At 38.0% G+C, this 13,166-nt stretch overlaps 1 protein-coding gene across 4 annotated transcripts in view; it reads left to right on the top strand.

Annotated features, from left to right (window-relative positions):
* fryb (furry homolog b (Drosophila)) overlaps window positions 1–10,855 on the top strand; it is a 57,736-nt gene extending 46,881 nt beyond the window's left edge. For 2 of the 4 annotated variants that reach the window (XM_065260115.1, XM_065260109.1), the window contains exons 50-62: window positions 256–330; window positions 1,127–1,294; window positions 2,061–2,258; window positions 2,465–2,605; window positions 3,769–3,929; window positions 4,025–4,235; window positions 4,359–4,505; window positions 4,590–4,688; window positions 6,005–6,088; window positions 6,499–6,516; window positions 8,836–8,946; window positions 9,052–9,254; window positions 9,464–10,855. In XM_065260115.1, the coding sequence (XP_065116187.1) occupies window positions 256–330; window positions 1,127–1,294; window positions 2,061–2,258; window positions 2,465–2,605; window positions 3,769–3,929; window positions 4,025–4,235; window positions 4,359–4,505; window positions 4,590–4,688; window positions 6,005–6,088; window positions 6,499–6,516; window positions 8,836–8,946; window positions 9,052–9,254; window positions 9,464–9,722 (1,875 nt within the window). In that variant the 3' untranslated portion in view covers window positions 9,723–10,855. Of the gene's footprint in view, window positions 1–255; window positions 331–1,126; window positions 1,295–1,503; window positions 1,513–2,060; window positions 2,259–2,464; window positions 2,606–3,768; window positions 3,930–4,024; window positions 4,236–4,358; window positions 4,506–4,589; window positions 4,689–6,004; window positions 6,089–6,498; window positions 6,517–8,835; window positions 8,947–9,051; window positions 9,255–9,463 lie in introns of all 4 variants that reach the window. The other 2 variants (XM_065260101.1, XM_065260123.2) reach the window with 2 other exon arrangements.
* Window positions 10,856–13,166: the final 2,311 nt, after the last annotated feature.

Genomic DNA, 13,166 nt, shown 5'->3' with positions numbered 1-13,166 from the left:
TTAAAAGGACACACCCAAAACGGCACATTTTTGCTCACACCTACAAAGTGACAATTTTAACATGCTGTAATAAATTAGCTATATGATATTTTGAGCTAGAACTTTTACACACATACTTTATTTTAGTTTATCTTTAAAAAGTCTTGTGAAATGTCCCCTTTAAAGAAGTTTTTTAGGATGCTACCACAGCTCTTAAAGAAATACAAATAATATACATTTATATCATTTCCCACGCTGGTTTCCTTTTTTTCCTAGAAACGTACAAGAGAGAAGCTGGTAAACGTTCTGTCACTCTGCGGACAAGAAGTTGGCCTCACCAAGAACCCATCTGTAAGTCATCATTGTCACATTCGCTGTTTGCCAAGCACCAGCTTAAAGAGATACCACTCTATGCAGAGTCAAATCATTATTCTTTCGATTATAAAATCTATTGTATGTGCCTAAGTAAGGGATAATGTAGAGGCAGCCGGTAGTTATCGGGAAATAAGCCCCGACAGTGTGATCAGGACCCGACGCGAAGCGGAGGGTCTTGTATCACACTGAAGGGGCTTATTTCCCGATAACTACCGGCTGACTCTACATTATCCCGCTTATTACACGGCTACTTGTCACATAAGAAAAAAAACTGGACATGAATATGAATTTGAAACATTTTATTGGCATATTTGTTTTAAATTAACATTTTTATCCTTCCGCGAAACTTTGCACAGATGCATAAAATGATCGTAATACCTTATTAAGATCCTCTGCTTCATACTTGTCTGTCTCCATTTTTTTCTCTTTTAGCCAGTCTTTGAGAAGTTTTAATGCCCATTCTGTATTTTTTTGTGTGTTGGCTTCGTAGCTGTCATGCTCTATTTTGTCAAGTTCAGTCTCAGTAAGCTCTCTGTGTCTTGTCGTGGTTGTCCAGTGTTTGTCACAAGATGGCGCCAAACAGACAGTAATCTTTATTGATCTTTATTGGCGCGGAGCGATCTTACTCGTAAAAGTAGTACCGGCTATGCGTTATTATTTTGGAGCGGTTATTATTCGAAAAGAACGAACCTGCAAATGTCTCAACTGACCAATCAGAATCAAGCATTCCAGAGAGCCGTGTAATAATGCCTAATAATGACTCCACACCCAGGTGATCTTCTCATCCTGTGGTGACCTGGATCTGATGGAGCATCAGCCCAGCCAGGTGTCCTCTGAGGACGGGACGAGGGAGGACACACTAGATGACACCACCTCAGAACAGCAGTTTAGAGTCTTCAGGGACTTTGACTTCCTTGATGTAGAGCTGGAAGATGGAGAGGTGAGCATGCAAACAGTTAAATTACTATCTTTCTCTATTTTTCTTTCTTTCTATTCATTTGTCTGAATAATAAGATAATAGCACTTTTGCTGAAAGATCAGAGATCGCCTGACCCTCCGTACTGTATGTTTGACTAATGTGATCACTTCTCTGGTCTTTTACTCACTGTGTGACTAACACTTTCTTTCTTTCTCTCCTGTGCTGCTTAGGAGCTGCAGGTAAGAACAGCTGTGTTGGCATGTGACAGGGGTGGAGGTCTTGTTTCCATTCTTGCTTAGAGTCATTCTGTGAATGATGTCTGTCAGTCATCTAGACTCTCATCTGTCATAGGCTGCTGTGACTAAAAGTATGAAGAGATAGTATGGTTTATTTTTTGGTGGAACGTGATAAGGATGTAATATTACGTACTGCAGAAGTGCATGTTTACTAAGATCACATTGTTCACTTCTAGCGTCTAGGTTAGAGTAGAAAATAGATTTCTAAATTTGTATGTTTACTTGGACGAAAAAATTTGATGTTTTGCTGTATTTTATTTAATTTTATATTATTTTTAATACAGAACTTTACATGCATTTTTTATTATATACCATATTTTGTTTTTTAGACATTGACATATACTGAATAGTTGGCACATGTTATTTATTTCTGCATGATACGTGAACTCTTTAGAAGTGTATTATGTCCCAACCTCATGTGTGTGGTCAGGATGGTGCAATTAGCTTATGTGTTGTGCTTTTAAATCAGGACTGTATGTGTGTGTTTATAGGGTGAGAGTATGGATAACTTTAACTGGGGTGTTCGCCGACGCTCTCTGGACAGTACAGATCTAACTGAACTTTTGGAGGAGAGTCAGCACTCTGACATAACCCCCTGTATCAGCCTGCACGACCCCCATCAAGACTCTGATGACTCATCGGAAGAAGAGTCCAATTCCACCAGCCAAAGCCTTTCCCACTCTCAACTAGTATGTGCTGTCTAGTCTGTTTGTCTGTCTAGTCTGTCTGTCTGTCTGTCTGTCTGTCTGTGTGTTCATTCATCCATCAATCCAACATTCATCCATCACCCATCCATCCATCATGCATTCATCCATGCATCATCATCCATGCATCATCCATCCATCATCCATCCATTTCAAGGTAATCTTCTAAAGCTGGTCATGTTTGCTTTCAGACAATGAACCTTTCCCCCTCAGAGGACACCAATCATACAGATTCTTTGTCCACTTCCTATGACACCACATCAGCTGATCCAAATTCTGCTGCGACACCCTGCTTAGGAACATCGCTACCAGATGACCACATTATGCCGCCCGTATGTAAAGACAAGCATATGTTTAGGCCACTGAAACCTCTTGTGCCCAAACAACACCAAACCCAGAACCTGGTTATGTTGAAACATCTGCATAAAAAAATGTATACAATTGCTTGCAGATTTGTCGGTGTCACCTCATTCCCCGCCAGCATTTTTTGTGATTTTCACAAATGTTTCACAAAATGCCTTCCAGTAAGATTTTCGTCTAAAAATATATAAACATACAAATATATCAAATGAAAGACCAGACCCTCTGCTTTTAAACAAACAAACAAAACTGGAAAAAAAAAACGTTTCATCCTATCTATTTTTTGTCTCTGCTTATGAACTCTTAAATATGGGTATTTTTTTTTCAAAAATATTTTTTTAGCAAAAAGCTGAAATAATTGTCTTTTTGTGAAGGAATTTTGTTAGAGATTAAATTCAGAATGATTATCAAAACATACACGAAGTGTAAAATTAATAAATACATTTTTACTTCAGTTTTTTTTTTTATAAATTGCGTAAGATAATCACGGTATTACAGATAATAGGGCTGGGCAAAAAAAGAGATTTTTCGATTAATCGTTTTTTTTTTTTCCGTGGACAATTAAAAATTGATTCTCAAAGGCCACGAATCGATTTTTTTTTATGAAATAGCTTGATCCTGTTTGATCAAAGAATGCGACTTACATTTTTCATCTTGCATCAAAATTGTATTGTCTTTAACATAATTGTATGCATTTGAAAATTAGAAATGGGTTTTGTTTTAATGTACCCAAGTGTACCTAAAATAAAAAAGTGTAATATACAGGTTGGTGGCTCTTAATTTCTTTTTATTAATTACCCACCTTACCAACTTATTTTTTCACAGTTTTTTTAATAAATAAAGTATTTGTATTAAATTTATATTCATTGATTTGAATCGAGTATAAAAATTGGTCTGAGAATCGGAATCAAACCGAGAATCGAAATTGAATCGATCCGACAGCTTATGAATCAAAATTGAATCGATCCGAAACATCTGAATCGATACCCAGCCCTAACAGATAACCATAAAACTCATCAAGAACACGTTTTTTTTTTATTCAAATGTTTTCTCTTAATTGGCGGGGAAAGAGTTAATCATGGACTGCTTTGCTAATGTTTAAAAATGATTAAAAGACCTCTATCCACCTTTGCAGATTTTACCAGAAGACGAAGATTCGAATGTCCAAGAGGACGACCTGTCGTTCTGTGTGAATGAGGTACCTATGCGGTTTGACTGTGGCTCCAGCGCTAACCTGGACCTTTCTACAGATCAGAACCGAAGTGGAAACAACCAGAACCCAAACTCCATGCCCAGGTAAAAATACATAGTTTTATAGCAACAGACAGTGTGTCAGTATATCAAACACAAGTGGCATAATAATGTAATTTCCTCTCTTCTGGCTTTCATAGCTACCATTTTGGGGAGGACCGAGATGATCTGGATGAGCTGGGCTTTCCTCCTCCACCCTCCCCTTTCTTTTCTGCCATACTGGCGGCGTTTCAGCCCACTGTGTGTGACGATGCAGAAGAAGCCTGGCGGAGTCACATCAACCAGCTGCTGTGTGACACAGACGGGTCTTGTGCCGTGTATACGTTCCATATCTTCTCTGCACTATTTCTGGTAACCTCATCCTTAGTATTTACAGTTTTGTAAAGTAAATAATTAGCATAATGCAGTTTAAAAAGCTTGCACCTGAAGGAATTGTCAAAGTGCTTCATATCAGCTATACATTTTCCTCTACAGAACATCCAAAATAAGTTCTGCTCCCTGACAAGCAACGCCGCCGGTTACCTCGGAGACAGCTTGAGGGGAATTGGGTCAAAATTTGTGCACTCATCAGAAATGTTGTCCTGCTCTGAATGCCCCACTCTTTATGTGGATGCAGAAACGGTCAGTGAATTGTGTTGAGTTATGTTTTCATTCGCATGCTATTTGAAAATGTTTTAATGATTTGCCTTGTATGTTCTTTTGTAGATCGTTTCCTACGGTCTCCTAGAGAAGATGAAGTTCAGCGTTCTGGAGCTGCAAGAGTATCTTGACACATATAACAGCCGAGAGGAAGCAGCCGTCTCTGTGAGTCATTCCAGCTACAGAAGTACTGGAAACTGTTACATAAATCTCTGAACATGATAGACACAAATTGATAGAGAAAACTGCTGGCACTTAATGTCGCCAAACTTGGTAATGGGCTCCTTGTCCAATAAGAAACCACCTAGCAAACATGCAGAATTCCATAGCAACTACCTAGCAAGGTGCTAAAGACAACTTAAAACACCTTGGCAATGACATAGCAACACCTTAAAAACCACCCTAGCATCATGATGACAAGTTTTGCACAGTTTTGGCTAGTTGGGACACAGCTACGGCCTTAATCTCGCCAGATGTTGGGTTTAGGGTTAGGTTTGGGGGTAGGACTAGGATGAAAACAGCAGTTCTGGCTAGATGGGACACAGCAATGACCTAAACCTTGTGAGATGTTGGGTTTAAGGTTAACTTTGGAGGTAGGATTAGGATGAAAACAGTGGTTCTGGCTAGATGGGACACAGCTACTGTTTAAATCTTGCGAGATGTTGTGTTTAGGGTTAGGTTTGGAGGTAAGATTAGGAAAAACACGTGGTTCTGGCTAGATGGCATACAGCTACAGCCTAAATCTTGCAAGATGTTGGGTTCAGGGTTAGAATTAGGATGGAAACTGCGGTTCTGTCTAGAAAGGATATAGTTGGGTTTAGGGTAAGATTTTGGGGTAGGATTAGGATGAAAGCAGCGGTTCTGGCTAGATGGGACACAGCTATGGTCTAAATCTCGCAAGATGATGGGTTTAGGGTTAGGTTTGGAGGTAGGATTAGGATGAAAACAGCAGTTCATGGCTAGAAGGGCAACAGATACAACCTAAATCTTTGCGAGATGTTGGGTTTGGGGTTAGGATTATGATGAAAACAGCAATTCTAGCTAGATAGGACACAGATACGGCCTAAATATTTTGAGTGAGATGTTTGGTATAGGTTTCGGCTTGAAGGTAGGATTAGGATGAAAACAGCGGTTCTGGCTAAATGGGACACAGCTACGACCTAAATCTTGTGAGATGTTGTGTTTAGGATTAGGTTTGGGGGTAGGATCAGGATGAAAACAGTGGTTCTGGTTAGATGGGATACAGCTATGGCCTTATCGCATGAAATGTTGGGTTTATGGTAAGGTTTGAAGGTAGGATTAGGATTTAAAACTGCGCTCATCCGCCAAGATTTCACAAGATTGCTGTATCCCTTCTAGCCACAACTGTTTTGCACTAACAACCAACATGTATACTTTCTTCAGAAAATGTAAAATTGTGTAAGCAATCTGTTTTGGTTGAGATGTGTAACATCCTTATGCTTTGCTGTTTATTTTAACAGTGGTTGCAAAACTGTAAAGCGACTTTTCCAAGGTATTCTGATGAGAATGTGATCACCTGTCAGCCTGGAGACTCCGAGGAGAAGGTGAGCAATAAAATGAGCCAAAACTATGCATTTAATTCACTTTAGCCTGCATTTCACAGACTGTGTCACAAATATTAATAAAAAATGTCAAAACTGTTAAATGTTAACAATAAATAAAGATGAACTGAAATAAATCTATCTACAATATTCTCACTCTTTTACATCTTGGAATATTTTGTCTCTCTCCTTTCTGACTCATTGCACCCACTTCTCTGTATCCTTGCATGATGGGTTTATATGGGTTCTTGGGTTGAATATGACTGACACTAATCCACTAATTATGTGGATTTGGATTTCTGAGCAGTGTCAATGCTACGCTATTGGCACACGTCTCACTGATTGCATGCTGGGTATTAATGCTGTCTGTTTCTCCCTTCTCAACTCTTTCCTGTTGTGTGACATGCTTGCAGCAAATGGAAACTCTGGCTGTAAGTTTAAAACTAAAAACTGTTCACTTTCTCATGTTACAGTGATCTGTGTTTAAAGGGATAGTTCACCCAAAAATGAAAATTCTGTCATCATTTACTCACTCTCATGTTGTTACAAACCTGTATAAATGTCTTTGTTCTAATGAACACAAAGGAAGATATTTAGAGAAATGTTTGTAACCAAACCATTCCTGGACCCCATTTACTTCCATAGTATTATGTTTTCCTACTACGGAAGTAAATGTTTGGTTACAAACATTTCTCTAAATATCTTCCTTTATGTTCATCAGAAGAACAAAGACATTCATACAGGTTTGTAACAACATAAGAGTGTGTAAATGATGAAAGAATTAAATTTTTTGGGTGAACTATCCCTTTAATGGCTATATAGACCCTTTTACAGCTCAAGTGATCAAAATAGCCTGCGCGCACATTTTGGCAACAGAAGTGGTGTTGTTTCCCATTGGTTCTAACGTGTTAGCAACTCAGAAAGTTTATTAAAACGGTTTCCCAGCATCAAAATGTCTGGTTGTTGCATTTGGTTGCACTAATATAATATACTAATATACGTTTATGTATCTGGCAACTTTATTTTTCGCCATCTGTTAATGTTTTCTATACACTCCACTATAGTACACAGATCCGGTAGCTGTAACTTTTTTAAATAACTTTCTCTGTCTGTGTTGCTTCACTGTTGATTCTTACCATACTTTCGTTGCCAAATGCGTGCGCATATGCTGCCACGTCATCATTGTGTACAAACAGTAAAAGGGTCTATAGCTTTTAGTACATAGGTTAATGACTTAAATTTTGTTTTGAATATATTGAGAAACAATCAAATGTAACTCATTAAAAAAACTAACAGTATTTAAAAGGTGGCTTAAATTGACACTGACTTAAATTCCTAGAGAATGGAGAATCCATTCAGCTGGTCTCCGCGTCTGGCTATACCACTTTTAGCATAGCATAGCACAATCCATTGAATCCGATAAGACCATTAGCATCACGCCCTAAAATGATCAGAGTTTCGATATTTTTGGCTGCACTAAAAATATATTACGCAGATCCCAAAATAGTCCCCTGCTAGTGAAAGTAACCAAGGGGATTATTTTCAGGTGCTGTGTAATATCATTGCGCCTGCAGCCATGGTACGGCAGCAAAGTCCTTGATTATTACGCCAGAATAAGAGTATAGTTACCAGACATATCTGCCTAGAAAATTGCAACTTTTAATTTTCCGTCAGTCTTAGTACACGATGTAACTACAGAAGAGTCCAGTTTTAAATAGGAAAAATATCAAAACTCTTTGGTTATTTTTTAGCACGATGCTAATGGTCTAATCAGATTTAATGAATTATGCTAAAAGTGATACCGCCAGACCCGGAAATCGGCTGAATGGATTCCAAAACGGTATAAAATCAAATGTTTAACTCTAGGGGAGCTGAAAAATGAGCATTTTTCAAAAAAAGTGGAGTGTCCCTTAGTAAGGGATAATGTAGGCTATAGAAAGAAATACCCCACTTTATTGTGATACAAGATCCTCCGCTTCGCGTCAGGTCCTGATCACACTGTCGGGGCTTATTTCTGCGATAACAAACTGTGCATTATCCTGCTTATCACACGGCTATTTACCTCATAAGTAAGATAAGGAACATAAAATATTCATTCGAAATATTTTTTACGAATGCAGACCTTTCATGAGGAAAAGGTTTTAAGATATTTAAATGTCATGAACACGATATTTGGTTTAATCATTTGTAAATATAATGTCATATATGTTATTAAAAGGCGTATTTATATTTGATTTTGTGTATTATTGAACTGTACCTGTCAAAATTATTTGAACTGATTTGATTTGCTACTGGCCAATCAGAATCAAGCATTCCAATGAGCTGTGTAATAAGGTTAAATAAAATATATACGTGATGTAATTGTTCAGTGATTGTTTTCATTAAAAGACTGAAATCATTTAGTTGATTAAGTTACTTTTTACCGTATGGTTATACAAATTAACATTTTAAATTTAAATTATATCAATTTTTTTTAGAAAATTATATTAAGATTTGTAAATAAATACATATAAATACAAAGACAACATTTCTAAAAACTTGTCAGGCATTTTAAAATAGATTTTTAATAGATTTCCAATTTTTTTCAATCGTATTGGACATCTTTACTGCCATTGACCAGATATACTGTATGTTCACAGTTCTGTTTTCCGACCTAAACACTTTTGTATATGCATGTCAGATGTTTACTCTCTACATCTGTGATTCGGTTATCTTGTCATGTGCGTTACACATCTCTCTGTCATCCACAGCAACTGGAGTTGTGTCAGCGACTGTACAAACTCCACTTTCAGCTCCTTCTGCTCTTTCAGTCCTACTGTAAACTTATTGGACAAGTGAACACCATCAGCTCTGTGCCAGAGGTACACAAAACAAAACCAGCTGATTCCGATATCTTCTGTTTCCAGCTGTCATCTTATCTTGTTATGGTAATGAAATCATCCTCATTTTATGCCTTTAATCCGCAGCTGTGGAACATGTCTCGTGAATTGAGTGATCTGAAGAACTGCCTGCGTCTAGCAGAAGCCTCATTGGCTGGTGACCAGGAGGACCAGCACAGGCACGGCACCCAGCCCATGTTCCCCAGCTCAGAGGCAGCCGTACAGGCCATCCTGGAGTGCCTGAACAACAACGAGTTCAGTATGGCTATTCGCTACACTCAAGAGTGCAGGTGAGGTGTGACAGGTTCATGTGTTCCTATAGCTCAGTGGTGGATTAAAGCATCTGCCAAATGCATAAATGTAAACCTGCAGAGGATATCTGTGGAATTTAGTTTTATTTCCACTAGGGGGAGATAGAGCTCTCTTAAATTTGTAAAAATAAAATAAAAAGGGACATCTTTATTTTCACCATTTCATATAGACGTTTTTTCTTTTTCAGACGAATGTGGCCAAATGACATTTTCGGTGGTTCCATAGAGGATGAGATCCAGACTCTCCTCAACGTCTACTTCCGTCACCAAACTCTGGGTCAAACCGGCACCTTCGCCCTGGTCGGCTCAAACAAAGACACGTCAGAGGTCTCCGCAAAGCTAATGGAGCTCAACGGAGAGATCCGGGACATGATTCGCCGCGCTCAGGGGTACCAGGTCATCTCATCCAGCCTCCTAGACTCCAGCGTGTCCGGCGTGAGTCTCTGACAGGAAGCCTGCAGCACCCCAGATCGACCCTGGCCTGGTCCACCCGACCTCTGGATCCCTCCATAGTCACCCAGCCTCTCCTGCACCATCCCTCTTCCCAAGATCCTCCACTCCTGCCACCCGCTCCAGGCCAACTACGATGTGACGTCTGGGAGTGCTGCCACCCTTTTGAGGGTGTAACTCATAAACTTGTACCCTTCTTAGGGAAACTTGCACGAGCATCCTTGACTGTGTTGAGTAGAAAGGGGCTCTTGAAAGTAAGCGTGTCTTCGGGTCCCCAGATGTGCAGCAATAATGGAGAAACTGAACTGCTCCTGCACGATTCCTCGGATTGAGTCAAACACGCGTTTTAAATGATTGCACTAGCTTGACGTTTTTATGTCATAAACCATGAAGGTTAAAAGTCCTCTTTGCTACTGAGAGCAATGCCGCATTTTGATAAAGCGCCAAAGTTGGAACTTCTACTGATGGCATGTGCTCGGTTTGTTGTTAACGTGGGAATTGTGCAATGATGGATCATCGAAACGGATGCCTTTCTACTGTAAATGCTAAAGAATGTTTTTGAAGTTCCACGACCTGCCACGCAGTCGAAGGACACAACGCAAGATGCTGTCTGTCTTTAGTTATCGTCACAATACTTGTAACTGTTGTTTAGTTTAACTCTTTGTGAACCTGTCCGTCACTGATGTACTGCTAGATACAGTATCAGCCTCCACAGAGACACAAACATGCAGTGATTTTTTCATAAGACTGATAAAAATACTGCTGAAGCTAATTCTATTTCAAGTGCTGATATGAGATTGTCCTGCGCTCTACTGTATACAGGCTTACGTCTCTAGGGTAAATTTATATTTAAGATAGCAGTGTGCGTTCAACATAGTTGAGAAGTTCTTCGTCAGTTCACGTTGCCAAGCATGCGTACTGTATTTACTTCTGAAAATGTATTTATTTAAAGCTGTATTTTATTAAGTTTTGTATAAAGTGGGAAAGGAAGACGTTGTGTGCAAATAGTTATCACTAGTGCATGCCAAAACAGATTGCACATTGTAAAGCCTTTTTGGGAAAAAGTGTTCTTGTTTTTCCTCACCATGTAAATACTTGAGCTTTTGTGAAGTAAATTTGATGTGCTTTTACTTTGTCAAAGTTGCCAAATCTTGTGATTTTGAAGGATGTTGTGATAATGAAAAATGCCCCAACAGCCTTAGAGGCCATATAGCTTTCATTTATTTATACTTTGAAGTAGGGATGCTAAACAATTAATCGTGATTAATCGTTAGCAGAATAAAAGTTTTTGTTTACATCACATATGTGTCTAAACTGTGTATAATAAATATGTATATATATAAATATGAACACATTCATGTATAATTTTAAGAATTTTTTTTTATATATTAAGTATTTAAATGTATATATAATATAAATTATACATAAATATACAAATGTATATACACACGTAAACATTTCTAAAACATATACATGCATGTGTGTAATTTTATTTATACGAATTTATTATACACAGTTCACACACATATATGATGAAAACAAAAACTTTTATTCTGCTAACAATTAATCGCGATTAATCGTTAAGCATCCCTACTTTGAAGTCACATATTCGGTAGCCTCAGGCAACACAACTACATGATACATTCCATTGACAATGCAAAGGTCTTCCTATACACTTTTAAAGGGCACATATTATTTTACAAGATGTAAAATAAGTTTCAGGTGTGCCTAGAATGTGTCAGCACAAAATACCCCACAGCTTATGTTATAGCGTGTCCAAAAATCATCTATCTGGGTGGGTGCTTAAAAGCATCGATTTTGTGTGTATCGTAGACTGTAAAAAAAAGATGGATGTAGTGTCACCCATAGGTTTCTGAAGATTGTTTTTGAAGCCAACCATTTTGGCTGCTCATCACTTGCGGATAACCGGAAATGGGTGCATCTGGGTAGGCTGGTTTCTGAAACCACGCCCACCTAGCTCGACTCGACTGATAGCAGTGGCTGTTCAACCGTAACTCAAGTGGCCACGCCCATAATTATGCAGAACTTTAAGGCTTAATATAACTTAAACAGATGAGTTACAAAAAAATTCACCCCGTCAGAGTTGTCATGAAGGGCATAATTAGAAATAGACAAAATTGTACCGTAATTTTGTGCTGTAAACATTTTTTTTATGCTCTTAAGATGGCCATTTTAACAGGGAAGTCTATGGGAATTTACTCTTATTGGAGCCGGTCTCTAGCAGCCATCGATGAATTGCAGTTTAAATCACTTCCGTATTGGCTTCAGAGATATCGGAAAGTTGCCCATCGGTGTGTACCTTAAAATGCAAATGAGCTACTGCTCCTCACTCCCTTACCAATAGACTGAGTGCTTTTGTTTAAAAATAGATTTGATTCATGCAGAGACACTTATCTTCAGCCACATTAATGCCACAATGTGTGAAGACACAGCTTTTGGGTAAAATGAATCAGTCAGTGGCTGTGGGCGGGGCTTGGGTGACATCACATTAACAATCAAAACAGCTGCATTCATCATCAAGCCTGGTTTATTGAAGTTAACTGAGCATTACCTTTAAGTCATATACATATAACAATTTACTATTAACCAGGGGCGTCAGTTTGTTTTGAAAAGTGGTGGGGACAAAAGATCAGATGAAAAAACATTACAGCAGGATGGGAAAAATATTGAATAACGGCCCATCAAAAATGGGCATAGCGTAGTAGGCCAGTCAACAACACAAAAATACTCAGCATAAAACCCTCAACAATGTTGACTGTACATGTAACAGTCCCTACAACACCAGCTCAACCGAACAGTGCCAAAGCACCATACTGTAGAAAACAGCAGCGCGTAAAGTCACTGATTACAATGAATTTCATTATTATGTAAAAGAAAACACACCATACAACACAACATATGTGACCCTGGACCACAAAACCAGTCGTACACTGCAAAAAATTATTAATGAAAAATAAATCTTAGTATTTTTGTCTTGATTTCAGTAAAAATATCTTAAAACTCTTAAATTAAGATGCATTTTCTTGATGAGCAAAATGACCTAAGAAAATAAGTCTAGTTTTTAGACCAAAAATACTAAATGTAAGTGATTCTGTGCATAAACAAGCAAAAAAATCTGCCAATGGGGTAAGCAAAAAATCGTAAACATTTTTCTTAAACACTAAATTCAAGAAAAATTCAAGAAAAAATTGCTTACCCCATTGGCAGATTTTTTTGCTTGTTTTATGCACAAAATCACTTAAATTTGATATTTTTGGTCTAAAAACTTGATTTTTTGCTCATCAAGAAAAAGCATCTAAAATTTAAGAATTTTTAGATATTTTTACTGAAAACAAGGCAAAAATACTAAGATTTTTTTCTTGAAAATCTGACTTTCTTACTTAGTATTTTTGTCTTGATTTCAGTAGAAATATCTTAAAA

The sequence above is a fragment of the Paramisgurnus dabryanus genome, chromosome 10 (assembly GCF_030506205.2).
Source record: "Paramisgurnus dabryanus chromosome 10, PD_genome_1.1, whole genome shotgun sequence".
Taxonomy (NCBI): Eukaryota; Metazoa; Chordata; class Actinopteri; order Cypriniformes; family Cobitidae; genus Paramisgurnus; species Paramisgurnus dabryanus.
Note: the sequence above shows the minus strand (reverse complement) of the source record. Positions and strands in the feature narration are given on the sequence as shown.